Here is a 27,878-nt window from a genome sequence, read left to right as displayed (position 1 = left end):
TCCGCTTTCCCGATCAAGCGGGCCGCCTCGTTTCTACCCGCACGTCGTTTCGCTGAAACTCCTTCGCGAAAGGAATCTGGATGCCCTTGCACTTCTTCCTATCAACGTCACGTCTTGACAAGTCGCGATCGATCATTTGTACAGGCAGTACACTGGTCATACCCAGCTGCATAGTCATCGGCTTTTGACGCGCTTGGATATAATATCCATTCATCGCGTCCAGCCGCCATTTTTCTGTGCCTTGCGTGAGCATCATCGCGCTTTCCACACTTGATCGCACGCTCCTGCTTCACTCGCGACCTGACCCTCCGCACAACATGGCGCACTTTCCTCCGTGGCCTCCTGCCGCTGGTTCACCTTCTGCGCATCCTTCCAGCTATCCACCACCGCCTCCTCTTCCTCCATCGACTGCAGGACAGACCATGGCATTACCGCCAGAGCTGCAGGCCCTGAACATCACACCTCAGCAAATGGCTGCATTGTTAACTCATCTTCAAGCTGGCACTTTTCCCTTTCCTCCTCCGCCGCCGCCGCCGCCACCACCACCACAGACCTTCCAGCCGAATGCTGCCTTTGCACCAGTGCCCTTTCCGCCCCATGTTCCGACGCAGACTCCTGTCGGTCAGAGCCTGCCGACACCGACTGCTGTACCATCGCATATGGACATCGACCGCGAGGAGGGTGAAGTCAGTGATGTGTCTGGACGCCCCAGCCGCGTACCAACTGCGCCTGGTTCGAAGAAGCGAAAGTCGCGTGCCTCTCAATTGGCACACCGTACAGCTCCCCATCAGCCTAGCACACCCTCGACTCTCGCAAAGAACAATCCCGATGTAAGTCAGGTTTCTCTGCAGCAGAAGAGAGACGCTGTCTTGCCTTTCATTGCCGCCCTGCACCAGGAGGGCTTCACCTTTGACGAATTTGTCCGTGAAGGCTTTGAGGAGAATTTACTCCGTCAAGTCTATCAAGATTTGCAAATATCCACTGCTCAAGAGCAAGCTCTCAGTGCACACGCACCTCTCGCAGAAACCGCTCCAGCAAAGATTGTGACTAGCCCTGTTGCCCAGCCTTCTCCCGTGGCCCCCGTTAAGGAAGTAAAGCCAGTTGTGCCCGCCAAACAAGTCGCTCCAATGAGCCGGCAAGACTACCTTGCTCGCCTGCAAGCTGCGAAGAACAAGAAGGCCGAAGCTGTGCCCTCGAAGCAACCCGTGCAGTCTGCCAAGTCTGCGACTCCTCCGGCCAAAGAAGAGATCGTGACACCACCAGTCGCGATTCCATCCCAAGCCCAATCAAAACCTCCGCCGACCTCCAACAAGCAGTCTCAGACCACTGAGCTCATCCGCAAGAAGATGGAGGCTTTGAAGGCAACTCAACGTCGCTTGGCCAACAGCGGCACTCCTGCCTCTCCAGCATCAATCGCATTACCTACTTCAAATGCCACGCTCCAGAGCCAACCCAAGCCTACACCTACTTCGCCCTCAAATTCTTTCGGGAACACACCCTTGGCATCCTCTCAAAGTGCAATTGGTAGCTTGATTCCTGGTCTACGCATGTCGACTGCCACGGCAAAATCTCCACAACCCCAACCGCAAGTCCAGTCTGCGCTCTCTGCGGCTCCATCATTCTCTAGTGCGTCGACAAACTCGTCGAATACTTCCACACCTCAGCCTAGTACTACCGCCTCTGCATCTGTCGCTCGAAAGCGACCAGTTGCATCGGATCTGAACGAGGCTCAAGTCATCAACGACCACCGTCCATTCAAGAGACCGTTTGGAAGAAGCAGACACAATAGCTTTGATGGAGGGATGATCATTCAGGTCAGCGATGATGAAGACACATCTGACGACGATGATGAGCTGAGAAGTGCAAAGCCTCCTGTCAAAGCCAGTGCGATTCTCACAGGCCAGCGTGACAAAAACATTCGTGATCTACCACCTCTTCGAGACTTCCCTCAACGCTCAGCAGCTTTCACCAATCAATCAGGTGCTCCTACGCCACCATTGGGCACCCCTGGGATATCGAGTGAAGCCGAGGAGCTGCGAAGGAAAGAATTGGAAATCAATTCGCTCAATCAAAGAATCAAGGATTTCGAGAAGCGCAAGGCCGCGATCAAAGCCAAAGCACATGCCTTGCAGAGTCAACCCCAGACTCCTTCGCAGATTGCCTCAGGCTCTGAAAAGACTACTGCGCTTCCTACACCCAATGCCGCAAAACCATCTATCACTGCATTAGCCGTCAGCGGGTCTAGGGACTCCGTGGATCGACGCATTGAACTCAACGCAGCCTTGACAGCACGCAGCGCAGACATTGTTGATCAAAAGGCTAGAATCCTGGAGATGCAAAGACAAGTGGCCGAAATGCAGAGACAGTATGACCAAGATATGGAGAATCAACAAAAGCTTCGTGAGGAATTAGAAAGCCTTGATGTCAACACTGAAGGAATGACCCAGTTCGAGATGGAAGCCAAGAAGCAAGAGATCGATGATCTTCATGAGATGCAGGCTGCCGGCCTTGCTTCGAACGGCCCTGGAACCGTCGAAGTGACTCAAACTCAGGACGACACAGATGTTTCCATGAGCGAAGGCGAGTCTGATGACTCTTCGGACGACGCGCCAACGATTAGCCGACCAATCGCACAATCTCCTCAGAGACACAGAGACGCAACAGCATCAAGTCCTGGACGTGCTAGAGTTCTTGAGGAAATTAGAGCCGATCGTGCCAAAGCAGAGCAAAACCAAATCGAAGTGTCAGAGTCTAGCTCTGAATCCGATTCAGGCTCTAGTATGTCCGAAAGCTCGGATTCTGAGGACGAGGAAGCCGAAGTCCCTCAATCCAATATCCAGATACCTACGGACGCCTCTGCCAGTATGAATCCTGAATCTGAAGCAGCCAGCGGTTTCAGCAAGCCCACGAGCGCGGAACCCGAATTCACCGAACCTCAAGACGAGCCTGTATGGCTATTTGTTAGAAATGTACCTCCTATGGCGACTGAGGACATCGTCCGCTCCTTTTTTGGAGCTTTCGACGTGTAAGAGAACCTTTCCGAATTCGAGCACACATTGGCTGACCTAGATCTCCTTCAGACAACGCATACATCTTCCGCGGCACTCGACCCGCAAGACAGGCACGGGATCTGGTTTCGTCAAACTTCCCCTCTCACAAGCCGTTGCTGCCATTGACCAGCTCAGTGGACATCATATACAGACTCGTAAAGTCTCTATCCAGATGTCGAAGTTCGAACCACAGCTGCCGCCCTCTCCGTCTCCCGAGCCGAGTTCCGCTTCCTCCAACAGCAGCAGCAGCAGCAGCAGCAGTGAAGATGACATGGACATCTCTACAGACTCTGAAGATGACAGTGAGGACAACGTGAGCAATGCTGCGGCCCCTTCCACCAAGCAGCCAGAGGATGCCCCCGCCGGTTCATCAGTGGACGATGCTCCTGATTCGGACGCGACATCTTCTGGGGATGAGGATGAAGATAGAATGGACCTCGAAAGCTCGGATGCATCTTCTGAAGAGTATTCGCCAGAGCCTGCCGCCGTTCCTGTTTCGCCCATACCCCAGTCGCAATCCAGCGAAACCAGCAGAACAAACCTCGCTGACGATCTAGCTCCTGAACTACAGCCGACTGCCGAGCAGCAAGTCGGCGTTTCCGAAGCGGTAAGTTTAACGAACGGGATTCAGCGTATGCTGACAGTTTCACAGGTCAAAGCCACACCTTCTAGCGGCACAACTTTCAAACCATATGAAAGTGTGCTCAAGAACTTCAAGGGCTATCGCTTCCATCCCGACTATCCTCGTGAAGTGCAAGGCGGGTATCGCTCGTTGACGTTCAGTCACCAGATCGATCCCAACAAGGAGCTTTGCCGCTTCGAAGTTGCACGTGGTGTTTGCAACGACAGCTCGTGTGAATATCAACACTTCCGCGACATGGCCGTGTCTGGTGCGTCCGAGGGCGCGACCTCCTAAATTTCCTTTGTTCATTCCTCATTCTTCGTTCACGCATCCATCCGTTTTTCGACCTGTTGCTCCCAATCGGCGACCCACGCATGCTTGGCACAATGTGGTCGATGAAACATCTACAACCCATTCTGATTCTCCATGGTGCGGTAGCTGACGTAGGGCACTGACATTACAGACGATGCACTACTCCTTCAGATGGGCTTGAACGGAAAACCCGGAACAATCGCAGAATATAGACAGGGCCTGAGAGACATCTTACAGCAGATGAGAAATGATGGCAATCTCGAGACCGAGGCTGTGGCTACGCGCGTTGCCCAATACCGAAGAGATTTCGTGCAAGATCGTTCTAACATTCTTGGACTGATATGAAGTAAACCGTCCAGCAATCGAGACTTCGGTCTTTGAAAGCTGCTGATATGATGCTTTTTCGTCCACTTGCGTAAGTCGCAAGGGTCAATAACATACCTCACGACACAATTACGATCACATGCAGTGCTCGCCACCTGCCAACGCATGGCTACATTGTCATGCATCTGTACATGTAAACGTTTTCCATAACAACGACAAAGAGTCAGCAGTTCTTCAGGATTGTAGACTTTTATCGGCTGGAGGAAGAAAGATACAACCGCGGAAAAACAGAAGCAGGCGCCGGGCGGAGATGCACTCAAAGGCCGACGTTGGCCAAAGCTCGTGCCTGTTTGCCTTGCAGCCTTTGAATTCTACCGGCTGAATAGTTGATTCGGCGGCAGTGGTCCGATAATGGAGGAATCCAATCACAGGGCCTGGGCATGATCAGATAGAGAAACAAAGGCCTCGCCTTGAGCAAAAGAATGCATTCCTTTTTCAAAATAACCAGCCCAACGATTCAAGTGCTCGGTGTTACATGTTTGGTGAGAGGACCGTCGTCATCGTGCGATGATGTCGGTCACCGCTCCCTCTTTCTCGGCCTTACAGTGGCCAAGACGCTCGCTCGCAAGACGTGCTACAGCAACCGTTTGGTGAGTCAGGCAAGCGGCTGCGGTCCCGGCGGGCGATCCTAGGAAATGCGAGACGCAAACCCAAGTTTCGGAGCGCTCGGCCAATTTAGCCTGCCCACGTGAAAGGAAGAAGTTCGAAGGTTGAAGTGAACCTAGTGACGAACTTGGTGGCGGATGCTTCGGGGACCCTTGCCCTTCTCTGAGGCTTCGCTTTGGCCGACGAGTCCTTTGGGTGAGTCGGATTGACATAAGCGCGGGGCTCGCTGGCTGCTTTTATTTCTCCCAACAACAATTGAAACTTGACCTTCTTTCCTACACACATTTCCATCTCTCTATCACAACCTCACTCTCCACACTCATAACACATCATGTCTAGCTCTCTCGATCAGCTCAAGGCCACTGGCACCGTATGTTCCGAGCTCACTAAACCCCCTTGGAGGGGTCAAATGCCGACACATTGCTAACGCGCTCACCAGGTGGTTGTCTGCGACTCCGGTGACTTTGCTACCATTGACAAGTACAAGCCTCAGGATGCCACCACCAACCCTTCCCTGATCCTGGCAGCCTCTAAGAAGGCCGAGTATGCCAAGCTTATTGACAACGCTGTCAAGTACGGAAAGGACCACGCCGATGGCAAGGACATTGACGCTCAGGTCGACGCTGTCCTCGACGCTCTCCTCGTCCAGTTCGGTAAGGAGATCCTCCAGATCGTTCCCGGCAAGGTCTCCACCGAGGTCGATGCCAGATTCTCTTTCGACACTGAGGCCTCCGTCAAGAAGGCTCTCCGTATCATCGAGGTATGTTCCACCATTGCGCAAACCACCGCTCGAGCTTGACTGACACCCAACAGCTCTACAAGGAGGCCGGTATCTCCAAGGACCGCATCCTCATCAAGATTGCCTCTACCTACGAGGGTATCAAGGCTGCCCACATCTTGCAGTCCAAGTACGACATCAACACCAACTTGACCTTGATGTTCTCTCCTGTCCAGGCCATTGCTGCCGCTGAGGCTGGTGCTTTCCTTATCTCTCCCTTCGTTGGCCGTATCCTTGACTGGTACAAGGCCAACCACAAGAAGGAGTACAAGAAGGAGGAGGACCCCGGTGTCAAGTCCGTTGTCGAGATCTACAACTACTACAAGAAGTTCGGCTACAAGACCATCGTCATGGGCGCTTCGTTCAGAAACGTTGGTGAGATCACTGAGCTCGCCGGTTGCGATTACCTTACTATCTCCGTAAGTTGTTGCAAAAATTGTGCATCTGCATCCCTCACTAACACCATCCACAGCCCAACCTCCTCGAGGAGATGTACAACAGCAAGGACGAGGTTCCCCAGAAGCTCAACGCCGACTCCGCCAGCAAGCTCGACCTCGAGAAGAAGTCGTACCTCAACGACGAGCCTCTGTTCCGTTTCGACTTCAACGAGGACCCCATGGCCGTCCACAAGCTCAGCGAGGGTATCAGCAAGTTCGCTGCTGACGCCGTCACTCTTAAGGATATCCTCAAGGAGAAGCTCCAGAAGGCTTAAATCTCTCGACACGATGATGCTTAGGGCGGGGATGTGCATATGATGACTGCTGCGACATGACTTTTTCTTTTCACGTACAACACAAAATTAAAATACCCCTGTTGTCGTTCTTACAACTCAGAGTTCGTTTTGTCTACTGTGATGCGTTGCAGACTTCTCTTCCTTTACGAACATCGTTCATTAATTATTCAGCAACATTTCTCTCAAAAAAAATTCCACATGTTTTGTTTGGCCTGACGTACCTGCCCACTATCATCAGCACTCAGAAGCCGAGCGAAACGTGGCGAACCACGACGGAGTTAAGAGCGGAAACAGCGATGGGGCTCCTTCCCTCCCGTGCGCTAAAGTTTGTCACTTCTACTGTGCTGCTGAAGCAACTGTCCATGAATTCTTGGTTGAGAGACAAGATGCTCAAAGCAGGACTGCGACAGGTATGGAAAAAATCACATAGTGTTCTCTCTCTAGACTAAGAATTCTCGCAAAAGACAATCGTCCGATTCCACGGCTTCATGAGTGACAAACTTGAGGCTCGGGAGCTTCGGCCGCTGACGAAAGTATGCCGAAGAGGGGCGGGGCTCTTGGCATTCATTAACACTTCGAGCACGTCTTCAAGCTATCTCCAACCTCCATCCTCACCTCTAAGACAAACCCGAAAAGCACAGCTCTAAATCAATCAAAATGGTCAAAGCAGGTATGTGGACACGCGCAGGAGGAGCTGCGGTTCGAGATCGGATCTATGTCGAGCTGGAAAGAGCCAAAGTGGGGTCGGACAAGGGCGATGAGCAGGTTCCACGCACATCCTGTCCACCAAGGTATCCTTGGTAGCCAACGGTTATCCAATGGCATCGAAGGCGGCTATGTGATATCCAACACTAGCTCTGTGCTCCTCCTACCTTGCTCTTGATGGTCAGCGGCTCTGACAGATCCGGAGTTGGGACTCGTTCGCGGCTCGAAAGGTGCAGTCGTCAACAGCAGCTAACGACCTGACTTACAGTTGCCGTCCTCCGTGGAGACTCCAAGGTCTCCGGTACCGTTACCTTCGAGCAGGCCTCTGAGGGTGCCGACACCACCATCTCATGGGACATCACCGGCCACGATGCCAACGCCGAGCGTGGTATGCACGTTCACGCCTTCGGTGACAACACCAACGGCTGCACCTCCGCTGGTCCCCACTGTGAGTCTTCTCACTCGACACGAACAACTTAAGATAGACATACTCATGTATGGGCAGTCAACCCCCACGGCAAGACCCACGGTGCCCCCGAAGATGACGAGCGCCACGTTGGTGACTTGGGCAACTTCAAGACCGATGGCCAGGGTAACGCTAAGGGCTCTGTCACCGACAAGCTCATCAAGCTGATCGGCCCCGAGAGCGTCCTTGGTCGCACCATCGTCGTCCACGCTGGCACTGACGACCTCGGCAAGGGTGGCCACGAGGAGAGCAAGAAGACCGGTAACGCTGGTCCCCGTCCTGCTTGCGGTAAGTCTTTCATAAAGAGTTTTGTCTCAATGCGGTTACTAACACGATACCCAGGTGTCATTGGTATCGCCTCGTAAGCTGTTCGTTTATAATGAGGAATGAGTAGTAGTATTGGAATGGCTGTGTTGATTGACGCCGTAAATTGTACAGTTGATGATTAAATCGAAGAAACAACGATTTTGAAGTCCTTTGTTACTTCTACTATGTCCCGAGTGCACAATGATTATGTCTCGAGTTGCACAGCTCTCGTGGCGGCAATGCACATGCTTCTTGCCGTTTGTTGGTTTAACGTGTTTGCTGTGCGTACATGGAGTTCTGCAACAAGCATGTTCGTATCTTTGGACACACGCGATCATTTCCTACAATCCTTCCTCTGAACTTGGACGCAGTCTTCAGCTTAGCTTCGGCCTGATGAATCGAACAGGAGGGAAGAGCAGAGACTCGTTATGGTGGGCTTCATTAGCGCACTGACGCTTGGAGCTCACCCCACATCGACAAGTGGTCTCTATGTTTCTCGACCTCCTTGAACCCTTGGAGCTTCTGTATCAAGTGCTTTTTGTTTCCAAGAGCAATTGCTTCATCTTGAACGAGCATCCTTCTATCCGACTCGACTCTTATATACGGCATTGACGATATACTGGATTGCGTTTTGCAGCTGCAATCGACCCACTGGTGAGCACGAGACCCTTTCGAAGCCCTGGCCACGAGTCCACACAACCCACGACCCCTCCTACACTCGCCACCAATCCCTTGCAACCAACAGCAATTGACCAATTCTCTCAGCATACCGTACCTTCCACCTCGCAATCTACTGTCACGCATCCAATCATGGCTCTTATGGAGGCTAAGGTCAAGAGCGTGCTCTCTGGCGACACTCTCGTCCTGCACAACATCAAGAACCCTTCTCAAGAACGCACCCTGAGCTTGGCCTTTGTCAGTGCTCCTAGGATACGCAGAGAAGGTGATGAGCCCGGTGCCTTCGAGTCCAGAGACTTCGTCCGCAAGCTCTGTGTCGGCAAGGTTGTGAGATTCAGTGTTCTTTACAATGTTCCTACGCCTTCACCTCGCGATTACGGTGTCATCATCCTGCAAAGCGGCAAGCACCTTCTCGATCTCGTCGTTCGTGAAGGTCTGGTCAAGCTGAGAGATGACGCTGGCAAAAAGGAGGATACACCACAGGGCACAGAGTTGCTCGAGAGATTGCAAGCTCTCGAGAGCCATGCCAAGGTCGACGAGAAGGGCCTCTGGAACCCCAACCCACAACGTATCGATAACGTCCACGACTTGTCAGACCCAAGAGCCTTCTCCGAAGCTTACAAGGGTCAGCCCATTGACGCCATCGTCGAGCGTGTCCTGAGTGCAGACCGTCTCATCTGTCGCCTGTTGGTCCAGCCCACCAAGCACACGCAAACCATTGTCTTGCTTGCCGGCGTACGCGCCCCTGCCACCAAACGAATCAACCCATCCGATCAATCAGAGCAACCCGCAGAGCCTTTTGGTACCGAAGCACACCGCTTCGTCGAGGAGAGACTACTGCAACGCGGTGTCCAGGTCCGCATTCTCGGCGTCTCACCCAACAACCTTCTGGTCGGAGAAGTCAGACATCCCATGGGCAGCATTGCCGAGTTCCTTCTCAAGGCTGGACTTGCCCGCTGCACCGATCACCACTCGACATGGCTCGGTCCGGAGATGGCCAAGTTGAGACAAGCCGAACGTCATGCCCGCGATAACAAATTGGGCCTGTTCGAGGGCCACGTTTCGCAAAGGTCGGCCGGTACAGGCCAGATCGAAGCCACTGTCAGCCGCGTCTTCTCTGCCGATACTCTTTACCTTCGCAACAAGGCCGGCGCTGAGAAGCGTGTTAACCTCAGCAGTGTTCGCCAGCCCAAGCCTTCGGATCCCAAGCAATCTCCTTTCGGTGCCGAGGCCAAGGAGTTCCTGCGTAAGCGTCTGATTGGAAAGCACGTCAAGGTCACCATCGATGGCAAGAGACCCGCTACCGAAGGCTTCGATGAACGCGAGATGGCCACTGTCACTCTCAACGACGAGAACGTGGGTCTTTCGCTCGTTGAACAGGGATACGCCTCGGTCATTAGACACCGTATGGACGACACTGACCGTTCGCCCATCTACGACGAGCTCCTTGCCGCCGAAGAGGCTGCCCAGACTGCGGGCAAGGGCATGTGGAACCCTAAGCCTCCCAAGAAGACCGAATACGTCGACTACAGCGCATCCGTCGACCAAGCCAAGCGTCAGCTCACCCTCCTGTCTCGCCAAAGAAAGGTACCCGCTGTTGTTGACTTTGTCAAGAGCGGAAGCAGATTCACTGTTTTGGTGCCTCGTGAGAATGCCAAACTTACCTTCGTCCTTTCCGGTATCACCGCACCTCGTTCAGCTCGCAACCCTACCGAGAAGGGCGAGCCCTTTGGTCAGGAGGCACATGAATTCGCCAACCGCAGATGCCAACAACGTGATGTCGAAATCGACGTCGAGGGTACCGACAAGGTTGGAGGCTTCATCGGCCAACTGTACATCAACCGTGAAAGCTTCGCTAAGCTGCTTGTTGAGGAAGGTCTGGCTTCGGTCCACGCCTACAGCGCAGAGAAGTCGGGCAATGCCGGCGAGCTCTTCGCTGCTGAGCAAAGAGCCAAGGAGGCCAGACGTGGCATGTGGCACGACTGGGACCCTTCGAAGGAGATTGCTGAGGAAGGCGAAGAGTACGACGCTTCTGCTGGTGCTGTTGGCCTGAATGGTGATGCTCAAGTCGAGCGCCGCAAGGACTACCGTGATGTCGTTGTCACTAACATTGACCCGACCAATGGACGTATCAAGATCCAAGAGATTGGAACTGGTACCGCAGCCCGTAAGTCCTTATCCATTTCTTGTGTTGCGAAACACTTGCTAACAAACACGCAGTGACCGATCTCATGAACCTTTTCCGCAACTTCCACATCTCATCCTCCGCCAACAAGCCTCTCGAACAAGCCCCCAAGGCCGGCGACTTTGTATCAGCAAGATTCAGTGAAGACAATGAGTGGTACCGCGCCCGCATCCGCCGCAATGATCGCGAAAACAAGACCGCAGAAGTCGTCTTCATCGACTACGGCAACAGCGAAACAATCCCCTGGTCGCAGCTCCGCCAACTCGACCAAGGCCGCTTCGGCATCCAAAAACTCCGCGCTCAAGCCCTCGACGCCGCCTTCTCCTTCCTCCAATTCCCCACCGCCCCTGAATACCTCCGCGAAGCCGTCAACATCATCAGTGACTCTACTGCCGACCGCCAACTCGTTGCAAACGTCGACTACATTGACTCTCGCGAGGGTACCCTTTACGTCACACTATTCGATCCCAAGCAGAGCGATAGCTTGAACGAGAGCGTCAACGCTGATCTCGTCTCTGAAGGTTTCGCCATGGTCCCCAAGAAGCTCAAGACTTGGGAGCGCGCCGCTGGAGACATCCTTGCTGATTTGCAAGAGCGTGAGGCCGAGGCCAAGGAGAACAGACGTGGTCAGTGGGAGTATGGAGATCCCACCGAGGATTAAGCTCCTCTTTCTTCGAACTGTTTCATCATCCACCTTGCTTTACTTCTGGTTTGATGCATTAGGATGCTCGGGTCAAAAGGCATCCCCAGTGTTTTAGTTCTTTTTGATTATGAGAAATATAGGATAACTAAAAGGAACAGAGAAGTAAGGCATAGCACCGTTTTCGTTTTTCATTCAGACACATGATAAGAAATGACTAAGTTGTCATGAATTTGTTTTACTCGAATGCCTTTAGACCGATCAAATGACATGGGCTTCCAAATGAATGTGTTTACTTTTACATGTTACTTCTGGCCATGAGACTGGCCAAGATTCCAATGGTGTTTCTTTTTTGTAGTCTTAGAGGCTCTTTCTCTCTCTCTGACGTCTCCAAAATGATTGCTCAATTGCTACCTGTCTACATCCTCGAATCTGATGAACTACGAGGTGATGTTGTAACCAATGCCCAAGCCGACAGGGCAGTTGGGGACATTAGCCTGCCATTCGGGAGCCATCTTTGCGTATGCGGGCAAGTACGAGTTGGTAGTGAAGTTCTGTTCCGAAATGGTCAGTTATCGAATCCGTTCATGTTCAAAACGACGGAGGAAACTTACCTTGGGCAAATAATAGGTAACTTCCTCATCAGTGTAATCTCCACCCAATCCGTTAAGGGCCTTCACAACACTACCAGCGACATAATCCAAAAAGATCAGGTCGACCGTGGCATCAGCGGCCAAAGTGCCATTGGCAGGAAGACTGCCATTAGCTTGGAAAAAGTTAGGGACCGAGTAGTAGGGGATCTTGGAGTGAACGGTGTCATCGCCGTCGCTGCCGAAGTCGTCGGTGGTGACATAGCCGGGTGTGGTGGTGGTTTGACGTCTGATGATGCGGCCGCCCGGGTAAGAACGCTTGGTGATGAGATTGTCGCGGGTCACAGGAGGGTCGATGCAGCTATCGAGCGAGGGGTTCATTTGGGTGAAACCGAATGATTCTGTGGAAAGGTCTCGTTTGGATGGGTAGTCTCCACTTTCGAGAGCTGCGAGCACTTGACTAGCGAGGTGGTAAGGCACGTCGGGAAGGTAGTTGAAAGCATCCGTGAACGGCGAAACGACTATTACATAGTTAGCAGGTAATTTGACGATAGTCGGTATGTATGGCTGCTTACTGAAGCTGGAGTCGTAGTCGAATGCTCCCTCGGCAAGATCAAATCTGATGTGGCCTGTGGATTTCTGTCAGCACCGCTACGGTTCATACAGATCGTCTCCAACATACCACTGTTGGTAATAATGAGACGAGGCTTGCTGGCACGCTCCTCTGTGATGATGGTAGCGGAAAGAGCTGTGGCGAGCAGAGAGTAGATTGAGCCTTCAGACATGAATGGTGCGCAGCTAAGGCACCAAGTCTGAGGTGCACAGCCGTAAATACTAGTCAGGTTCAACTCCTTGCGAGTGGCTGTGATATTTTCCGTCACAGCAAGACCCTTGGTGGTGTCGAAAGCCTTGGTCTGACTGCCTTCGGCGTGGTACTCGAATGTCATGCGGTTCCAGTCGAGATAGCGGCGGAAGAATGTCATGTTGGAAGAGCCTGTAGAAGACGCAATGCTTGCAGAAGCTGAAGCAGTGCTCACCTTCTTGGCTTTCATAGTCGGGTTTGGCACACCCTTGGGGTTGACCTTACCACGGTAGTGGCTTGATTCGATACCGCTCATAGACAAAAAGCCCAAAGTCTCGCAGTATCTTCCGCTTTCCATGCCAACAGACCTATCATCATAGATTGCAAAGTCGCGGATGTGAGTGTGGCCACCGAACATTTGAATAGGAGTTTCGGGTTTGATAGCACGAATGGCCTCGTAAACGGTCTGCAGGGTGTTGCTACTACTCTTGCGGCTGACAGGGTTATGGCCGATCACCAAGAAAGCATCGACGTTCTTGTGATTGACGGCGTTCAAGAACCAAGATTCCTTGACCATGTCGGCAGCCTTGGTGATAACCGAGGCATTCGAGTTACCAGTAAAGTCAAACAGCACACCGAATGCCATGATTCTGAGGCCTACTCAAGAGTGTTAGTAGGTACTAGTGGTTGATGGACATACTACCGACCTTTCTTGGTGGTGAAGTATCTGTACTTCTTGCCAATGTACTCGAGCTCGCCAGTGCTTGGGTTTCTGATTTGAACATTGCTGGTCAAGTATCTCTCGCCATAGGACTTTGCAAACTGGTTGAATGTTTCGTAGGCAATCTCAGAGACATAGAGCTCGTGGTTTCCAATAGTCAACAAGTCGTAGTCCAACTGCTCGAAGATGGGATTAGACAGTTCACCGTTAACACCGTCGTAACTGGCGACTCCGGTAGCATCACTAAGACCTGCACCATCGTGAAGATCCTGGATCTGATCAGCATAACTCGCAAAAGCTCTCGTTACAACTCACACCGGTGTCGACCACCAGAAGGTCAACATCTAGGTCTCGTGCCTTCTGTCTCATTTGCTTGACGAAAGAGACATAATCTCCCCAATCAGCGCCGTAATTCTGCTCTCTGATATGTCCTTCAAGCCAGCCTTTGATTTCGGTCAGTACTGTCAACAAGCATGATGGAAATTGAGATCAATTACCGTGTGTATCTGTCGTGTGAAGTACGTTAAGCTGACCCCAGGCTAGTGGTCCTCGAGGAGCGACAGTAGCGTTCTGAGCGTCGGGCTGCATACGACGAACATGTCTTGTCATAACAACATCTTGCTCAGGATGCTCGCAGCTCTCACAAGCGAAGACAGGAGTGGCCAATGCCAGAAGGGCAGAGGCCCAGGCACTGTTTGTAACGCGCATATCAAAAAATGAATGAATGAGGTGCTACCAATGAGAGGAATATTTTAGAAGTGGTAAAATGCAAAATAAATAGTGCTTAGCTCACAGCAATGCTTATCAGGATTCAAGCGCGTTTGCCCTATCAAACAAGCACTGGAAGAGAAGGAACTGATTGCTTAAAAGCCCACCTACCTGCAGGTCCCTATCAACCTTTTAAAGAGCAAGGTCGCTCCTCTCCGACATGCTTTTTGGCCCTTTTGCACAGACTCGATTTGCAAGCGACGGCTGCTATATGACGGGGATCGCCTCTTTGCTTATCGTCGACCATTGATAAACCCACGTGCCTGCATACAGTGAAGAGCGAGGGGGGCCGGAGTTGATGACAAGCATGTTTCTTTACGGGCCGCCGCATGTGAAGCTTCCTTCCTTGTCGGGACTAGCCGCCGATGTCGACGTCGAGCCCTCTCTCGTCCGCCCTCCAGGGTCCCTGTACTACGTATCAAAAGGCAAGATGTTTTTGATGATCAGGTAAATGTCCACTGAGAGTGGCACCTTGATTTGCTCTCTTCGGACCATCGTATAAACATCAAAATCATTGTGCATTTTGATGGATGTTTGATCAGGTGTATTGGCAGGCTGGGAGAGCTCAATTTCAACATGCTCCTCGTGCCCCTGGTTACTCCTCTTCCAACTTCTTGCCCCATCTCTTCCTCCCACTAGGGTCTCTGTTCTAGCTGTCAAAAGGCAAGGTGTTTTTGAGAATCAGGTAAATGTCCACTGAAAGCGACACCTTGATTTGATCTCTTTGGACCTCCGTATAAACATCAAAATCATTGTGCATTTTGATGGATGTTTTGTCGGGTGTGTTGGCGGGCTGGGAGAGCACAATTCTAACATGCTCCTTGTGCCCCTTATTACTCCTCTTTCAAGTTCGAGCCCTCTCTCCTCTACCCTCTAGGGTCTCTGTTCTAGCTGTCAAAAGGCAAGATGTTTTTGATGGTTAGGTGAATGTCCGTTGAGAGCGAGCGTGCGTGTCCATCGGAGCATCGTCGTAAGTCATTTGTACTATCATTCACTGCCATCTCCTTTTCACCGTCTCTCTTCGTTGGTATCTCATCTTCCGTCACTCCCGCCGCCGCTCGCGCGCAAACACGTACGCGCAGCTTCATCGGAGCACAGGTCCTTCACTATCCTTCACTGTTATTCCTCTTTTAATTTTGCTTCCTGTCCTCCAACACCGTACATCTCGTCACTGCCGCCGCCACTCGCGCGCAATCACAGACGTACGGCTTCATCGGAGCATCACCGTAAGTCACCCTTACTTATCCTCTTCCATCTCAGTCATACAACACTGCTTGGCCTTACGAAGTATACATACTTATATTGCCTCTTTTCTTAGTCTTACGATCTCTCTACGTCAACATCCCATCCAACAATACCAAGATGTCTTATCAAGTCGAGGTCCCAACCGCCGACACTATCGTCGTAGTGTCGACTGATCGCAAATACAAGCTGCATTCCGCCCAGCTCGTCCAGTGTAGCAGCAGATTCGCCGAGATGCTCCAGACCGCCGGACCTAACCTCTCTCGTGAAGGACTAAAGCAGGGCACTCGTTACATGCTCTGTCTTCAAGACTTCGATGAGACTAGCACCAGACCCATCAAGCCTGTCTTTAGACGTATCCCTATCGATAAGGATGGCAAGCCTACCAAGAAAGTCACCATGATGCATGAGGGCGATAAAGCCTACCGCTTTCGTCCCAGCCTGTTCTCCGACTATGACAGACTGCTTCGGAGTATCGCTAACCAGCCCATCGTCTTGAACGACAAGAGCATCGAGACTGTGCTTCCTGACGCTATGGGCCTCATTGAGGTTGCTGAATACCTTGGCTCTGTAAGTCTTATACAGTTCCCTACTATACTCGGTTATACTGACTTTCACGGCAGATTCCCATGGTCGCAAAGGTCATCGAAAACTACCTCCTCGCTAGAGGTCAAGACTTCTTCAAGGCCATCTCTATCGACCCTATCATCTGGATCGATGTCGCCTACCGCATCGAGTCGAAGGTCATGTTCAAGGAAGCCCTCATCCACCTGGTCGGCAAGTACAACCTTCTACTCAGCACACCTCCCACCGCTGCTATCCTGAGAAGAAACCCCAAAGCCCGCTCTATGCTCGACCAGCTTAACGTGGAGCTCCGTGACCTTGTCGAGAGCAAGCACGAGATCATCAAGAAGCAGTGCCAGCAGATTGAGGTTGCTATCAGCACCCACTACCCCTCCGGTCTGCAGAAGTCGGAAGTCACCGGTCGCGCCGACCGTGACGGCATTGGTAGACAAGAGTACGGACGCGACGTCTTCAGCTGGATCGGAGTCGCTCTCTATCGCCACTGGTGGGGACAAACTCTCGCCAACGTGAGTCTTGTCCTCTTTCCTTCTTGCCTGTATACACATCACTAACACATTACAGGATGGTACCCACAACAACCAGTTCGGCGGTCAAGATATCTACGCCCGTCTTCACAAGGGCGGTTCAGCCTATCTTACTCGTGAGCTCACCGCCGGCTTCAACACTCACTTCCCCATGAGCGTCAAGGGTAAGAGCGTGCTCGCCAACAACCTTGACATCATCAAGGTCGGTGTCTCTGCTATCGTTGCACCTCTGATGGTCAACGAGAGTCAGCTTGATATCGCCAGCTCTCCCATCAAGTGGCTCACCTGCACCAAGGTCATGGGCGCTGACTACCTCTGGGAGCCTGAACCTGAGCCCGAGCTTGAACCTGAGCTTGAGCCTGAGGTTGAGTCGTACAGTGGCAAGGGCAAGAGACGTGCCGAGGAGGCCTTTGACGACGAAGACGAGGAAGCCGAGGAGGCTGACGATGAGGAGGACGAAGAGACTTGAGCTCGTTGACAAATTCCGGATCCGGTGGATGATTGCTTTCGCCGTCCAATCACGTTCCGAACGACATGACAAATCGACTGGATCGATGCTCATGCGAAACGAGAAACGACTAATCGATGGAAATTGGCAGAGGATAGACTTACAATGCTTGCTAAATTGCAGACGTGCTTGACGTCAAGCTTGCATTTTCAGATGGAAACAACTCGGTACATTTTAAAAGTCAGCATCACTGATTCCATTCCCCCATGATCTTAACCTTCGCCATCATCACCGTGACCTCATGACCTGTTTATCTTTTGTTAAATTGAATTGATGATGTGTTCGAGCTTCAAGCATGTGCACAAGATCGGGGCACACAAGGTAGGAAATAGAAAATAGCCTCTGGCTGGTATATTTTGCATTCGTAAAAGGACAATTGTTGGAAGAGGGAAAAGTCAATTGATATGCCCAAGACTCCGGTTGAAAATAGGATTCCCTGTATCGGTTGGTCGGGGTGGTGTAGTAACGGCTGCAGTGCTCGTATGTACAAGTATCGGATGGGTTGGCGCGGGTGATGGAAAGGTCGGATATGTGAGGGTTTGGCGAGTGATTTAGTCTTCGTAGCCGGAAGGGATGTTGCGAGGGCCCTTGGGTACTGGAGAGGGTGTGTTAGCTGTGGTGTCTGATGCGCGATTGATCGAGAAGCTGGCTCCGGGTGCTGAGGCGGATGAAACGAAGAGATACGGTGGAAAGAGACTCACTCGGGTAGGTCAAGGGGATCTGAGGACGAGGACCGTCACCGAAGCGGGCGCGGATGGGAGGGACGACGAGGGCCATGACGGGACCGACGCTGCCGACGACGATGGACCAGAAGATGGCGGGCTTGTTGCGGGCAGCCCACTTGACGTAGAGACCAGGGGTCGACCAGAATTGTACGGGAGCCATTGTGTGTGATGGTTGTGTGGAATTAGTGGTATACAAATCGTCGTCAATTGCTTGCTTCAGCGGCCTTCGCATTGGCTGATGCTCTCGCCGGCGCTGGGTGGTCATTGCGCGCGCGACTTGCATGGAGGGTCTTGGCAGCGGCAGCTCTCCGCATCGCATTGCGCGTTTACGGAGGACAGCTGGAGCTTCGTCTGAGAGTTGGTTACGCTGCTAGTTCTTGCTTCTTGATAATCCAATTGAGACAAGCAAAGATGAAGAGCTTCCTGTCTTTGTTGCTGCTGGGCCTCATCAGCCTGGTCCAGGCATTGAGCTCCACAGGCAACCGTCTGCTGGTCGTACTCGAGGAAGCCTCGGACAAGTCAAAGTACTCGTCCTTCTTTGGCGACCTGGAATGTGAGTTTGGTCTTGGTATATCTTTTGCTATGAAGAGCTAGGCTGATTGATCTGAAACCAGCTCGTGGATACAGCGTCACATATGAATCGCCAAAGTCAAGCGGCCTCTCGCTGTTCAAGCACGGCAATCTCGCCTACGACCATCTCGTGCTCCTGCCTCCCAAGTCAAAGGGCTTCGGTCCCCAGTTGACTCCCAACATCCTGGTCGACTATGTTAACAACAATGGCAACGTTCTGCTCGCCCTCTCTGCCGATCAGCCCATCCCTGCCGCCGTCGCTTCCCTCCTTCTCGAGTTCGATGTCACCCTTCCTCCAGAGCGTAGTGCGCTCGTTGTTGACCACATCAACTACGACACCAAGTCGGCTGCCGACAAGCACGATGTTTTGCTTATCCCCGCTCCCAGGTCCTTGAAGCCTGGTGTCAAGAACTACTTCGGCGTTGACGGAACCCTCGCTGTCCCTCGCGCCGTCGGTCAGCTTCTCGGAAATGCTAGCCCTCTGCTCGCCCCTATCCTTCGTGCCCCCGAGACTGCCTACTCATACAACCCCAAGGAGGAGGAGGCTCTCGAGGATGTCTTTGCTTCTGGCGCCCAGCTGTCGCTCATCTCGACTTTCCAGGCCAGAAACTCGGCTCGCTTCACCGTTCTCGGTTCCGCCGAGATGCTGCAGGACACTTGGTTCAACGCACAGGTCAAGGCTCCCAAAGCTACTCAGGCCACCAGTACTGCCAACAAGGCCTTCGCTGAGAAGCTATCCGCCTGGACTTTCCAGGAAATTGGTGTTCTCAAGGTTGGCAAGGTCCAGCACTACCTCAACGAGGGCAAGGTCAAGGACTCTACCAACTTGAGCGTCTCTGAGTTCCCTGAAATCAACCCCGTCATGTACAGAATTAAGAACGATGTCGTAAGTTGAATATTGTGCTGCACAGCTATGCTTCATCGCTAATCATCTCGCAGCACTACTCGATCGAACTGTCCGAGTATGACGGTGACCGCCTGGTTCCTTTCGTTCCTTCGTCCGAAGACTCCCTCCAGCTTGAATTCAGCATGCTGTCTCCTTTCCACCGCCTGGCTCTGAAGCCCACCTCGCGCACTGCCAACAGCACCATTTTCAGCACTACCTTCACCGTGCCCGACCAGCATGGTATCTTCAACTTCATCGTCAACTACAAGCGTCCTTTCTTGAGCAACGTCTACGAGAAGCGTACTGTCACTGTCCGCCACTTTGCTCACGATGAGTGGCCACGCAGTTTCGTCATCAGTGGCGCTTACCCCTGGATCGCTGGTATCGGCGTTACGGCCACTGGCTGGCTGATCTTCGTCGCCGTTTGGCTCTACAGCAAGCCTGATGAGTCCAAGGCCAAGAAGACGCAATAGTTGCGCATCTCTGTACGCATAGAATATCTATCTAGATGAGAAAAGTGATTTCCTTTATTTCAAATCCGCTTCCATTTCGGACTTGCATCAATACTTCGTTCGGGGTGTTTCATTGAATCTTGTGAAGCTTGTTAAACTTGATTGATCACAATAATAAAAGATCATACTTGAGGGGTTGAGTTCGCTATTGCATTCGTTGTCCGGACTGCGGCAGCTTTCCGCGGACTCGCAGCCAACGTCATCACCAATCAGCCATCATAACCATCTCATTAGAAATCGGTCTCCCAGACCACAATATATTGCTTTGATCTTTACATCAACAAGTCCTGACGTCTCCAAAAAAGTGAGCAGAGAACAGTTGCTTCGCGTACATTATGCTGACCCATCTCAGAGCACTTCTCTTATTGACGGCCATTCCATTTTTGGTTTACTACTTGTCCGAGTCTATGCTCAGTCGCTTTACGCGGACACCCATCATCCCAAATACCCTGTCCCATTCTACCATCAAAACAATGGCTACGAATATACCAAAGTCAGTTCATGCTGGGCCCGAGGACAGTTGGCATGGTGTAATTGACAAGTCACCCAACAACCCCTTCCAGCCCGAGAAGGGACGCTACCACATGTATATCGGCCTCTTCTGTCCTTTTGCTCACCGAGCCAATCTGGCACGTCACCTCAAGGGTCTGCAAGATATCATTGATATCAGTATTGTCAAGCCATACCCAAAGGGCAACGACAAGGGTTGGCCTGGCTGGCAGTTTCCTGAATCAGATGACGAGTACCCGAATGCCACTGTCGACAAGCTTTTTGGATCTAAATATTTGCATGAGGTCTACTTCAAGGCAGACCAGGACTACAAAGGCCGCTACTCGGTGCCTCTGCTGTGGGACAAGAAGACAAACACAGCAGTCAACAACGTACGACAACTCGACACTTCCATCATCAGCTTTACTGACATTTGAAACAGGAATCTGCAGAGCTCTTGCGCTGGCTTCAGGATGCATTCAATGGTATTATCTCTCCCGAAAAGGCGCAATTGACTTTGTATCCTGAGCACTTGCGCGAGAGAATAGACAAGATCGCCGAGTGGATGGCTTCAGACCTTAATACCGGAGTCTACAAGGCTGGCTTTGCACCTGACCAAGAAACTTACAACAAGAACATCCCGCCTGTATTCGGTGCTCTGAACAAGCTCGAGAAGCTGCTGCATGATGGCAAAGGTCCGTATGTGCTTGGCAAGGAGATGACAGAGCTGGATGTTCGACTCTACGCCACTTTGATTCGCTTCGATACTGTCTATGTGCAGCATTTCGTAGGTTGTCTCTCACTCGTCTGGTAACAAAGGTACTAACCCGTGGTAGAAATGCAATCTTGGTACCATACGCCATGATTACCCTGTGCTGAACAATTGGCTCAAGGGCATGTACTGGAACCACGAAGAGTTCAGAAATACAACCGACTTCAAGCACATCAAGGAGAATGTAAGTCGATGAATTGTTTTGGCGCGGAGACCATACCCTGACCAAGACAACAGTACACTAAGAGTCATGCGGACATTAATCCTAAGGCGATCACTCCTCTTGGACCATGGCCGCACATTGAGAAAGGCTATGAAGAGGATTGGAGCAAGCTTTCACCTGGAAGTATTGACATGCCGGAAGTTCTAGAGCACGAAAAGACTTTGCATGTGTGAGATGGGGAACGAAAATGCTACGATCCGCTCAGTGAAGTGGTGAGACATTCGGGAAGACAGAGAGCACAGCAAGACATCCTGAAAATGCACAATATTGGTTAGACATGAACCGCACTACTATTTGTCGACCATGTGTATGGACTCAAGACCTTAATGATATGCGGCTGAGGCCTATATGAGCACAACATATGACATGTGATGTAAAAGTGTTGATGCATCGTGCCGGTCAAAATGTCTACGTCAAAGGTATGACCCTGTGATTGATGAAAACCTGACACAAATCTTGACCCATGTCTGAAGTGCCAAAACTCTTCGTTCACCTGCAAACGTTCGACCAACCATCGCCGAGCAAACGAAAGCATTCAATAATCAAAGTTCAAGGACATAAACACATCTCACCAAACCATTCGCCTTATTTCCAGAATCAACACAATATATGGTCACAAGATTGCCACGACATTAAACAAAAACGAGCTCATCGCCAACCACTTCACCCACAACAGCCACCACGATGCAGAACTTTGCCATCGAGGTGCCGGGTGAAGCTAATCCTTTAACCGAGGATACTTTGCTCCATGTCCTGAGTGCAGCGGCATCAACAGATCCTCAGCAAGTCCAATCAGGTGCCAAACAACTGGCAAGATGGGAGAAAGCTGCTGGTTTCTACAAACACTTGCAAAGTGTGTTTATCAACAAGTCATTGTTGGTTGAAGTAAGATATTTGGCAATCATTCAGTTGAAGAATGGTATTGAGAAATACTGGCGCAAGACTGCCGCGAAGTAAGTCGTTCCTTCTCATCAACCATTCCTTCCTTTGCAAGATGCCAAGAGTGTTTTAGATGCCCGAAGACATTCTGATTTGCTCAAACATACTAACTTGTACCAGTGCCGTCTCACCAGAAGACAGAGCAGTGATCAGATCTCGTCTCCTGGAAAGTGGTCTGGAAGAGTACGATCACCGTCTGGCTCTACAGAACGCACTTGTCATTGCTAAAATTTCTCGTTTCGAATATCCAAACGATTGGTATGATTTGTTCTCCTACATCTATCGCCAAGATACTGACGAGAAGAAGGCCAGATGTTATCAGTACACTGATAAATCTACTACGGAGATCGACACAGCACGACGCTAATCCCATTCACCTCCCTCGCACACTGCTAATTCTTCTTCACATCACGAAAGAGCTCTCCACCGCTCGCCTGCAGAAGTCTAGAGTCGCCCTTCAGGCCGCCACACCGGAGATTGTTCAGGTTCTCGGACAAATTTACCTCGAGAAGGTCCAATCTTGGCAAGAGGCTCTTAGCAGCAATGCCGGCGATCAAGCTACAATGCAACAGAACATGGAAGCCAGTCTTCTGGCCATCAAAACTCTGCGAAGACTGTTTGTCGTTGGCTACGAGTTCCCTAACAGAGAGTCAGATGTGCACCAGTTCTGGCAGCTCACCTATGCTCAGGTCGGTGCTTTCATGAACCTCATCTCCTCACAGGCAGCCACCCTTCCCGAAGAACTTGGCGTACCGCTGGAGAAGCATTTGCTGCAACTATCGAAACTACACTTGGAAATGGCCAAAGCACATCCTGCAGCTTTCGTGCTTCTGCCAAACTCTCTTGACCTTGTTCGTTCTTACTGGGCTCTGATCAAGCAGTTTGGACAAACCTTTGGTTCTAGTTTGACCTCCGGTGGGTCTACTGGTGACCAGGGCGAGCAAAAGCCGTTTCAAGAGAAGGTCTCGCTATCTGGTCTCAAGCTTATACGTGCTTGCATCAAGATGGTGTTCAACCCTGTCCAGTCATTCAAGTACAAGCACCCACAAGACAAGATCGAGAAGGCAGAGGCTATTGCGGCTGTCAAAGAGCAGTTGCTGACCGAGGTGTTCGTCACCGAAGTCATGGAAGTCGTCGTTACTAAATTCTTCGTCTTTAGACAGGGTGAGCTTCAAGAGTGGGAAGAAGATCCGGAGGAATGGGAACAGAGTCTGGAGGGTGAGAGCGAGGGCTGGGAATACAGTGTTCGACCTTGCGCAGAGAAGCTGTTCTTGGACCTTGCTCTCAACTTCAGAGATTTGTTGACCCAACCGCTGCTCAACGTGTTCTACACTGTCGCGGCCCCTGACAATGAAGACGTCTTGTTCAAGGATTCGGTGTACACAGCCATCGGATTGGCTGCCGCAGTCCTGCAACAACATCTCGACTTCGACTCCTTCCTGTCCAACACAATCGTGGTTGAAGTCCAAAAGCAAAAGCCTGGCTTCAACATCCTCCGTCGCCGCATCGCCATCCTCCTCGGACAGTGGATAACAGTCAAGGTATCAGCAGAAAACAGACCTCTTGTGTACAAGATCTTCCAACACATGCTTGACCCAAGCGACTCCTGCAACGATCAGGTTGTAAGAATCACTGCCGGACGACAATTCAAGAATATAGTAGATGATTGGGAGTTCAGTCCGAAGCAGTTCCTGCCATATGTTCAGACTACGATGACACAGTTGTTGGGCTTGATTGAGGAGGTTGACAACGTAGAGACGAAGATGGCGTTACTCAATACGATCAGTGTCCTGGTCGAGCGACTTGAACATCATGTAAGCATGACTACCATAATGATGGTGAAGATGACACTGATATATACCAGATTGCACCGTATGCTGAGACGATCATCAACATCCTGCCCAACCTATGGGAACAGTCCGGGGACGAGCACCTCATGAAACAAGCCATTCTGACCATTCTCTCCCGCCTCGTTACCTCGATGAAGGCAGCATCGGTACCTTTCCATCACCTCGTCCTACCTATCATCAAGGGCGCAGTCGAGCCTGGTTCGGATACTCAGGTCTACTTGCTCGATGACGCTTTGGACCTCTGGGCTAACATCCTGATCCAAACGCCCGCTCCAGCCTCGCCTGAGTTGCTACAACTAGCACCATACCTCTTCTCAATCTTTGAGCTTGGCTCGGAGAACCTCCGCACAGCTCTCGACATCACTTCATCATACTTCCTGCTCGCGCCTTCGGAAATGCTTTCAGATGAGATGCGAAAGCCTTTGATCTCATCTTTGTCCACGCTTGTTGGTTACGTGAAGGCTGATGCCAGTGGTACAGTGAACAATCTTGTTGAGCTTATCATCAGGGCAGCCGAGGGTATAGGAGGTGAATCGGCTATCAGCACAATTGCTAGCGATCTTGTCGAGTCAAAATTCCTGAACAAGCAGCTCGAAGGTCTTCGTGGTAGCTGGGTCGCACATTGCACAACTGGACCGCTGGCCAAGGATCCACTCGTAGACGGCATCGTCGAAACAGACTACTTATCCGTACTCGCCCGTGTTCTCATGGGCTCCGAGACAGTATTCCTACAAGCCGTACAGGCTGCTGCACCATCCATCCCGCTCAGTGATACAGCTACTCAGCCATCTCTGGATGACACGATGAAGTGGCTCCTCGAAGAATGGTTCAGTCATTTTGAGTCCATCGGGGACCCCTCTCGTCGCAAACTCATGTGTCTCGCCATCACAAAACTTCTATCCACCTCACAACCTTTCATCCTCGGCTCTCTTCAATCTCTGATGACCATGTGGACCGATATGGTAAACGAGATTCGGGAGGAAGACGGCCCAATCGACTCTGACACTTTGGTCTACGAGAGCATGGATCAGCTTCGCAACACAGACTCTGATGTCCCTGAAGCCCCTGAAGATGAAAGACGTCGTGCTTTGACGTTTGCTGACCCCGTGCATAACGTGCGTACTACTCAATGGATTAAGCATTATCTGCAGACGGCGATTCAAGCTGCAGGTGGTCAGGAAGCTTTCCAGAATGAGTGGTTGATCAACGTTGACAAGGATGTCATCGCCGCATTCGGCGCATTGGGCATCATGTAGAGGAGAAGCATTCGAACCGGACAGGTAGAGAAGAGAAAGCAAGCATCGGAGGAGGAAAAATCTGCATTACAAGGATGAGTGACATATTGGCGCCAAACAAAAAGGTCTGCTCTTATCACTTCGTCTACTGTAATCAAAAAGCTACTCAATTCCACGTCAACTTTTGCCCCCTCCACATGTCTTAATAACACCTTCCGCCCATAGGTAACCACAATATCGAACTCCGAACGCGACACATCCCACACCTTCTTATCATTCCTTCCCACATCCCCATCACCCAACCACCTTCCCCAAAAGCAACGGCACCATCACCCCAGCATCCCCCTCAAAAAACCAATCCTCCTGCCCCAAACAAAGCGCTTGCCTCCCAAACTCAACATTGAACACAGCAATCCTGGCTCCCTTTTCCTTGGCTTTGTCTATGTAATCGGCAGCTGGACTTACAGTGCACGCGCACCCGATAACTAGCATCAAGTCGATGGTTGGGTGGGCGGAAAACCAAGAATCTACGGTAGAGAGGTGGGAGGGAGGGAGCGGGTCGCCGAAGCGGGTTATGGAGGGGCGGAGGAGGGATGTGCAGAGGGGGCAGGAGGGTGTGGGTGGAGATGGTTGAGGATGAAGATGCGGATCATGGGAGTTGTGATGGCGGGAAAAGGCGCAAGAGGTATTTGTGCAGTGGAGATCTAGCAACGAGCCGTGGATTGGCACCAGCAGTTCTGGGGGATGACGAGCTCGTTGTGAGAGATCTTTTGATTAAACCCGTTAGCTTTGAGGGTACTGTGCACATTTGTCTTGTAGTCGCGACATAACTCACCATCCACATTCTGCGTAATCGTCAAAAAATCCGGCTTTATCGTCGCCAATCCGGCAAGAGCGAAATGTCCTGCATTAGGCACCCCCGATAATATCTCAGCTTGTCGATGGCGATAGTATTCCCAAACCAGCACCGGATCTCTCTCGAAACGACTTTTCGTGGCGAGATCTCGTACTAAATGGTTTTGCCAGGTCGAACCACTGCCTTGGTAGGTGGATATGCCGGAACTTGCAGACAGACCTGCGCCGAGCAGGGCAAGGACTGCTTTCGAGTTTCGAAGATGGTTTACAAAGTCATCGCAGTAATTGTTCCAGGATTCGAGACGGGTTTGGTTTTCCATGGTCAATGTCATGCGGAGATGTAAGACGGGTTGCTTGGGGATTTTGCACAAATTCGAGAGGATGGTTCCACGATATAAGCGCCGGGCTGTGCATCCAATGAAACAAGAGTCCTCACGTGCTTCTGCATGTGGTGAGGTCAAAAAGAAAATCGTGAATGCTTCGTTAAACGTTTAGTACGGAATGGTCATCTGCCTAAATCCAGTAACTCCCAAGATGACCGCAGGACAGCAAGGCCTCCTTGCTGAGTTTCCACAGTGCGACCTCGACCACGATCGTTGACGTCTGTTGTTGAGAAGTCAGTGCCACTGCTTTTCCCGAGGTGAATATTGTCCCTGCGAGTCGAGCTTGACTCTTGCTGTGGCGTGGCCCAGCCTCGGCTTATCAACACGGTCGCGTTGTTCCTATAATCGACCGCATCCAGAGGAAGTCTTTCCGGGTAGTCCTTAGCAGCGTATCTGTAACCCCACCACGTTCCGAAAAGACCTGATTGATCTCTAGTGCTCAAGGCTGCTTCCGCATTATGCGATACCCATATGCCGACTACTTTGCAGAACGAATCATGAATCTCTTTCAACACCTTGCTCGCACCGTAAGTTTTGCCAGGAACCGCGGCGTGCAGTGGTAAAGCTTCGCAAAACTGGGTCAGATGCTGGAAGAAGATGCCCTTGAAGGTCTGAGAGTCTTGACTGCACGAGCCACTTCGATCGCATAGCTCCTCCAGAACTCCATATTGACCTAATCCAGCCCAGCCGGATGATTTATAGATTGGTAAATTTGACTGTCCTTCCCAGTACCAGCCAGTCGATGCCATGACGCTGCGTATCAGGATATATCCGTCTTCCAGGTAGCTCGAGTTTCCAGTCGCTTCCCATAGTCCGCGTAAGCCAGATAGTATGACTCCTTGGTTGTATGTGTACACCATCTCATTTCGTTCGTCGCATTTCCCTGTGCCGATACTGCCATGGCCGTAACCTTTAATATGATAGCCGTCGACGTACAAGCCCTGAGTGTTCGTCATATTGCTATTATTCAGCCATTGGTAACCATCGATCGCAGCCTTGAGATACTTAGGGTCATGTGGTCGTCCCGGCATCGAACCCAAAGTTTCCGAATTAGAAGCCGCAAATGGAAAATCGATTGCATCTCCAGGTGAAGAAAGGTACATGGCGACTGAGGCCGAGATAAAGAGTTGATTCGTAATCGTGTTCTTATACGGCTCGAGTCTTGGGTTCCAGATCATTCCACCTCCGCATAAGTCATTATCCCACCCTCTAGAGGCAAGGTCCCAAAAGAGCC

At 51.4% G+C, this 27,878-nt stretch overlaps 12 protein-coding genes across 12 annotated transcripts; 8 read left to right on the top strand and 4 right to left on the bottom strand.

Annotated features, from left to right (window-relative positions):
* Nucleotides 1-87: 87 nt before the first annotated feature.
* M438DRAFT_349131 (uncharacterized protein) lies at nucleotides 88-4,255 on the top strand. Its single transcript, XM_029906321.1, has 3 exons — nucleotides 88-3,025; nucleotides 3,081-3,657; nucleotides 3,703-4,255. Exons 1-3 carry the CDS (start codon nucleotides 318-320, stop codon nucleotides 3,964-3,966), a joined length of 3,549 nt encoding a protein of 1,182 aa, XP_029756297.1. The 5' UTR covers nucleotides 88-317; the 3' UTR covers nucleotides 3,967-4,255.
* Nucleotides 4,256-5,283: 1,028 nt separating this feature from the next.
* On the top strand, nucleotides 5,284-6,577 carry M438DRAFT_349130 (transaldolase). Its single transcript, XM_029906320.1, has 4 exons — nucleotides 5,284-5,344; nucleotides 5,414-5,734; nucleotides 5,788-6,171; nucleotides 6,225-6,577. Exons 1-4 carry the CDS (start codon nucleotides 5,306-5,308, stop codon nucleotides 6,462-6,464), a joined length of 984 nt encoding a protein of 327 aa, XP_029756296.1. The 5' UTR covers nucleotides 5,284-5,305; the 3' UTR covers nucleotides 6,465-6,577.
* A 515-nt stretch (nucleotides 6,578-7,092) lies between these two features.
* M438DRAFT_349129 (Copper, zinc superoxide dismutase) lies at nucleotides 7,093-8,082 on the top strand. Its single transcript, XM_029906319.1, has 4 exons — nucleotides 7,093-7,155; nucleotides 7,459-7,638; nucleotides 7,696-7,944; nucleotides 7,999-8,082. Exons 1-4 carry the CDS (start codon nucleotides 7,143-7,145, stop codon nucleotides 8,019-8,021), a joined length of 465 nt encoding a protein of 154 aa, XP_029756295.1. The 5' UTR covers nucleotides 7,093-7,142; the 3' UTR covers nucleotides 8,022-8,082.
* Nucleotides 8,083-8,451: 369 nt separating this feature from the next.
* On the top strand, nucleotides 8,452-11,769 carry M438DRAFT_326876 (uncharacterized protein). Its single transcript, XM_029903143.1, has 3 exons — nucleotides 8,452-8,616; nucleotides 8,728-10,807; nucleotides 10,861-11,769. The coding sequence occupies exons 2-3, from the start codon at nucleotides 8,773-8,775 to the stop codon at nucleotides 11,484-11,486; spliced, it is 2,661 nt and encodes an 886-aa protein (XP_029756294.1). The 5' UTR covers nucleotides 8,452-8,616; nucleotides 8,728-8,772; the 3' UTR covers nucleotides 11,487-11,769.
* Nucleotides 11,770-11,879: 110 nt separating this feature from the next.
* Nucleotides 11,880-14,286, bottom strand: M438DRAFT_304943 (calcineurin-like phosphoesterase; the record flags this gene model as incomplete). Its single annotated transcript, XM_029902205.1, has 7 exons — nucleotides 11,880-12,019; nucleotides 12,080-12,576; nucleotides 12,631-12,684; nucleotides 12,738-13,517; nucleotides 13,565-13,847; nucleotides 13,894-14,021; nucleotides 14,076-14,286. 7 exons carry the CDS (start codon nucleotides 14,284-14,286, stop codon nucleotides 11,906-11,908), a joined length of 2,067 nt encoding a protein of 688 aa, XP_029756293.1. The 3' UTR covers nucleotides 11,880-11,905.
* A 1,379-nt stretch (nucleotides 14,287-15,665) lies between these two features.
* On the top strand, nucleotides 15,666-17,166 carry M438DRAFT_326872 (uncharacterized protein; the record flags this gene model as incomplete). The annotated part of the gene is made up of 3 exons (XM_029903142.1): nucleotides 15,666-16,158; nucleotides 16,212-16,679; nucleotides 16,735-17,166. Exons 1-3 carry the CDS (start codon nucleotides 15,709-15,711, stop codon nucleotides 17,164-17,166), a joined length of 1,350 nt encoding a protein of 449 aa, XP_029756292.1. The 5' UTR covers nucleotides 15,666-15,708.
* Nucleotides 17,167-17,266: 100 nt separating this feature from the next.
* M438DRAFT_349127 (NADH-ubiquinone oxidoreductase) lies at nucleotides 17,267-18,105 on the bottom strand. The gene is made up of 2 exons (XM_029906318.1): nucleotides 17,907-18,105; nucleotides 17,267-17,800 (listed from the first exon to the last, which is right to left on the bottom strand). Exons 1-2 carry the CDS (start codon nucleotides 18,088-18,090, stop codon nucleotides 17,757-17,759), a joined length of 228 nt encoding a protein of 75 aa, XP_029756291.1. The 5' UTR covers nucleotides 18,091-18,105; the 3' UTR covers nucleotides 17,267-17,756.
* Nucleotides 18,106-18,261: 156 nt separating this feature from the next.
* Nucleotides 18,262-19,948, top strand: M438DRAFT_400096 (oligosaccharyl transferase subunit beta). The gene is made up of 3 exons (XM_029909450.1): nucleotides 18,262-18,483; nucleotides 18,545-19,386; nucleotides 19,440-19,948. The coding sequence occupies exons 1-3, from the start codon at nucleotides 18,342-18,344 to the stop codon at nucleotides 19,857-19,859; spliced, it is 1,404 nt and encodes a 467-aa protein (XP_029756290.1). The 5' UTR covers nucleotides 18,262-18,341; the 3' UTR covers nucleotides 19,860-19,948.
* Nucleotides 19,949-20,371: 423 nt separating this feature from the next.
* On the top strand, nucleotides 20,372-21,555 carry M438DRAFT_359061 (glutathione S-transferase; the record flags this gene model as incomplete). Its single annotated transcript, XM_029907303.1, has 4 exons — nucleotides 20,372-20,779; nucleotides 20,830-21,174; nucleotides 21,224-21,343; nucleotides 21,397-21,555. 4 exons carry the CDS (start codon nucleotides 20,372-20,374, stop codon nucleotides 21,553-21,555), a joined length of 1,032 nt encoding a protein of 343 aa, XP_029756289.1.
* A 372-nt stretch (nucleotides 21,556-21,927) lies between these two features.
* M438DRAFT_117919 (ARM repeat-containing protein) lies at nucleotides 21,928-25,564 on the top strand. Its single transcript, XM_029898733.1, has 5 exons — nucleotides 21,928-22,267; nucleotides 22,325-22,335; nucleotides 22,442-22,579; nucleotides 22,629-24,135; nucleotides 24,186-25,564. The coding sequence occupies exons 1-5, from the start codon at nucleotides 22,067-22,069 to the stop codon at nucleotides 25,425-25,427; spliced, it is 3,099 nt and encodes a 1,032-aa protein (XP_029756288.1). The 5' UTR covers nucleotides 21,928-22,066; the 3' UTR covers nucleotides 25,428-25,564.
* A 136-nt stretch (nucleotides 25,565-25,700) lies between these two features.
* Nucleotides 25,701-26,662, bottom strand: M438DRAFT_326858 (DHS-like NAD/FAD-binding domain-containing protein; the record flags this gene model as incomplete). Its single annotated transcript, XM_029903141.1, has 2 exons — nucleotides 26,242-26,662; nucleotides 25,701-26,173 (listed from the first exon to the last, which is right to left on the bottom strand). Exons 1-2 carry the CDS (start codon nucleotides 26,591-26,593, stop codon nucleotides 25,701-25,703), a joined length of 825 nt encoding a protein of 274 aa, XP_029756287.1. The 5' UTR covers nucleotides 26,594-26,662.
* A 100-nt stretch (nucleotides 26,663-26,762) lies between these two features.
* Nucleotides 26,763-27,852, bottom strand: M438DRAFT_349123 (uncharacterized protein). The gene has a single exon (XM_029906317.1). It carries the CDS (start codon nucleotides 27,745-27,747, stop codon nucleotides 26,767-26,769), a length of 981 nt encoding a protein of 326 aa, XP_029756286.1. The 5' UTR covers nucleotides 27,748-27,852; the 3' UTR covers nucleotides 26,763-26,766.
* Nucleotides 27,853-27,878: the final 26 nt, after the last annotated feature.

The sequence above is a fragment of the Aureobasidium pullulans genome (genome assembly GCF_000721785.1).
Source record: "Aureobasidium pullulans EXF-150 unplaced genomic scaffold scaffold_27, whole genome shotgun sequence".
Taxonomy (NCBI): Eukaryota; Fungi; Ascomycota; class Dothideomycetes; order Dothideales; family Saccotheciaceae; genus Aureobasidium; species Aureobasidium pullulans.
The sequence above is the reverse complement of the archived record's forward strand: the minus strand, read 5'-3'. Positions and strand labels throughout refer to the sequence as shown.

Excerpts from the sequence above, each read along its gene's own strand:
- M438DRAFT_349131 (XM_029906321.1), top strand. The coding sequence starts at position 318 with ATGGCGCACTTTCCTCCGTGGCCTCCTGCCGCTGGTTCACCTTCTGCG. Across the intron at positions 3,026-3,080 it reads TTTTTTGGAGCTTTCGACGT|ACAACGCATACATCTTCCGC; the intron begins GTAAGAGAACCT and ends GATCTCCTTCAG. Across the intron at positions 3,658-3,702 it reads AAGTCGGCGTTTCCGAAGCG|GTCAAAGCCACACCTTCTAG; the intron begins GTAAGTTTAACG and ends ACAGTTTCACAG.
- M438DRAFT_349130 (XM_029906320.1), top strand. The coding sequence starts at position 5,306 with ATGTCTAGCTCTCTCGATCAGCTCAAGGCCACTGGCACC. Across the intron at positions 5,735-5,787 it reads AGGCTCTCCGTATCATCGAG|CTCTACAAGGAGGCCGGTAT; the intron begins GTATGTTCCACC and ends GACACCCAACAG. Across the intron at positions 6,172-6,224 it reads GCGATTACCTTACTATCTCC|CCCAACCTCCTCGAGGAGAT; the intron begins GTAAGTTGTTGC and ends CACCATCCACAG.
- M438DRAFT_349129 (XM_029906319.1), top strand. Across the intron at positions 7,639-7,695 it reads CACCTCCGCTGGTCCCCACT|TCAACCCCCACGGCAAGACC; the intron begins GTGAGTCTTCTC and ends ATGTATGGGCAG. Across the intron at positions 7,945-7,998 it reads TGGTCCCCGTCCTGCTTGCG|GTGTCATTGGTATCGCCTCG; the intron begins GTAAGTCTTTCA and ends CACGATACCCAG.
- M438DRAFT_326876 (XM_029903143.1), top strand. The coding sequence starts at position 8,773 with ATGGCTCTTATGGAGGCTAAGGTCAAGAGCGTGCTCTCTGGCGACACT. Across the intron at positions 10,808-10,860 it reads TGGAACTGGTACCGCAGCCC|TGACCGATCTCATGAACCTT; the intron begins GTAAGTCCTTAT and ends ACAAACACGCAG.
- M438DRAFT_349127 (XM_029906318.1), bottom strand. The coding sequence starts at position 18,090 with ATGGCTCCCGTACAATTCTGGTCGACCCCTGGTCTCTACGTCAAGTGG. Across the intron at positions 17,801-17,906 it reads GATCCCCTTGACCTACCCGA|TACCCAAGGGCCCTCGCAAC; the intron begins GTGAGTCTCTTT and ends CACCCTCTCCAG.
- M438DRAFT_400096 (XM_029909450.1), top strand. The coding sequence starts at position 18,342 with ATGAAGAGCTTCCTGTCTTTGTTGCTGCTGGGCCTCATCAGCCTGGTC. Across the intron at positions 18,484-18,544 it reads CTTCTTTGGCGACCTGGAAT|CTCGTGGATACAGCGTCACA; the intron begins GTGAGTTTGGTC and ends ATCTGAAACCAG. Across the intron at positions 19,387-19,439 it reads ACAGAATTAAGAACGATGTC|CACTACTCGATCGAACTGTC; the intron begins GTAAGTTGAATA and ends ATCATCTCGCAG.
- M438DRAFT_117919 (XM_029898733.1), top strand. The coding sequence starts at position 22,067 with ATGCAGAACTTTGCCATCGAGGTGCCGGGTGAAGCTAATCCTTTAACC. Across the intron at positions 22,580-22,628 it reads TTCGAATATCCAAACGATTG|GCCAGATGTTATCAGTACAC; the intron begins GTATGATTTGTT and ends GACGAGAAGAAG. Across the intron at positions 24,136-24,185 it reads TCGAGCGACTTGAACATCAT|ATTGCACCGTATGCTGAGAC; the intron begins GTAAGCATGACT and ends GATATATACCAG.
- M438DRAFT_349123 (XM_029906317.1), bottom strand. The coding sequence starts at position 27,747 with ATGTACCTTTCTTCACCTGGAGATGCAATCGATTTTCCATTTGCGGCT.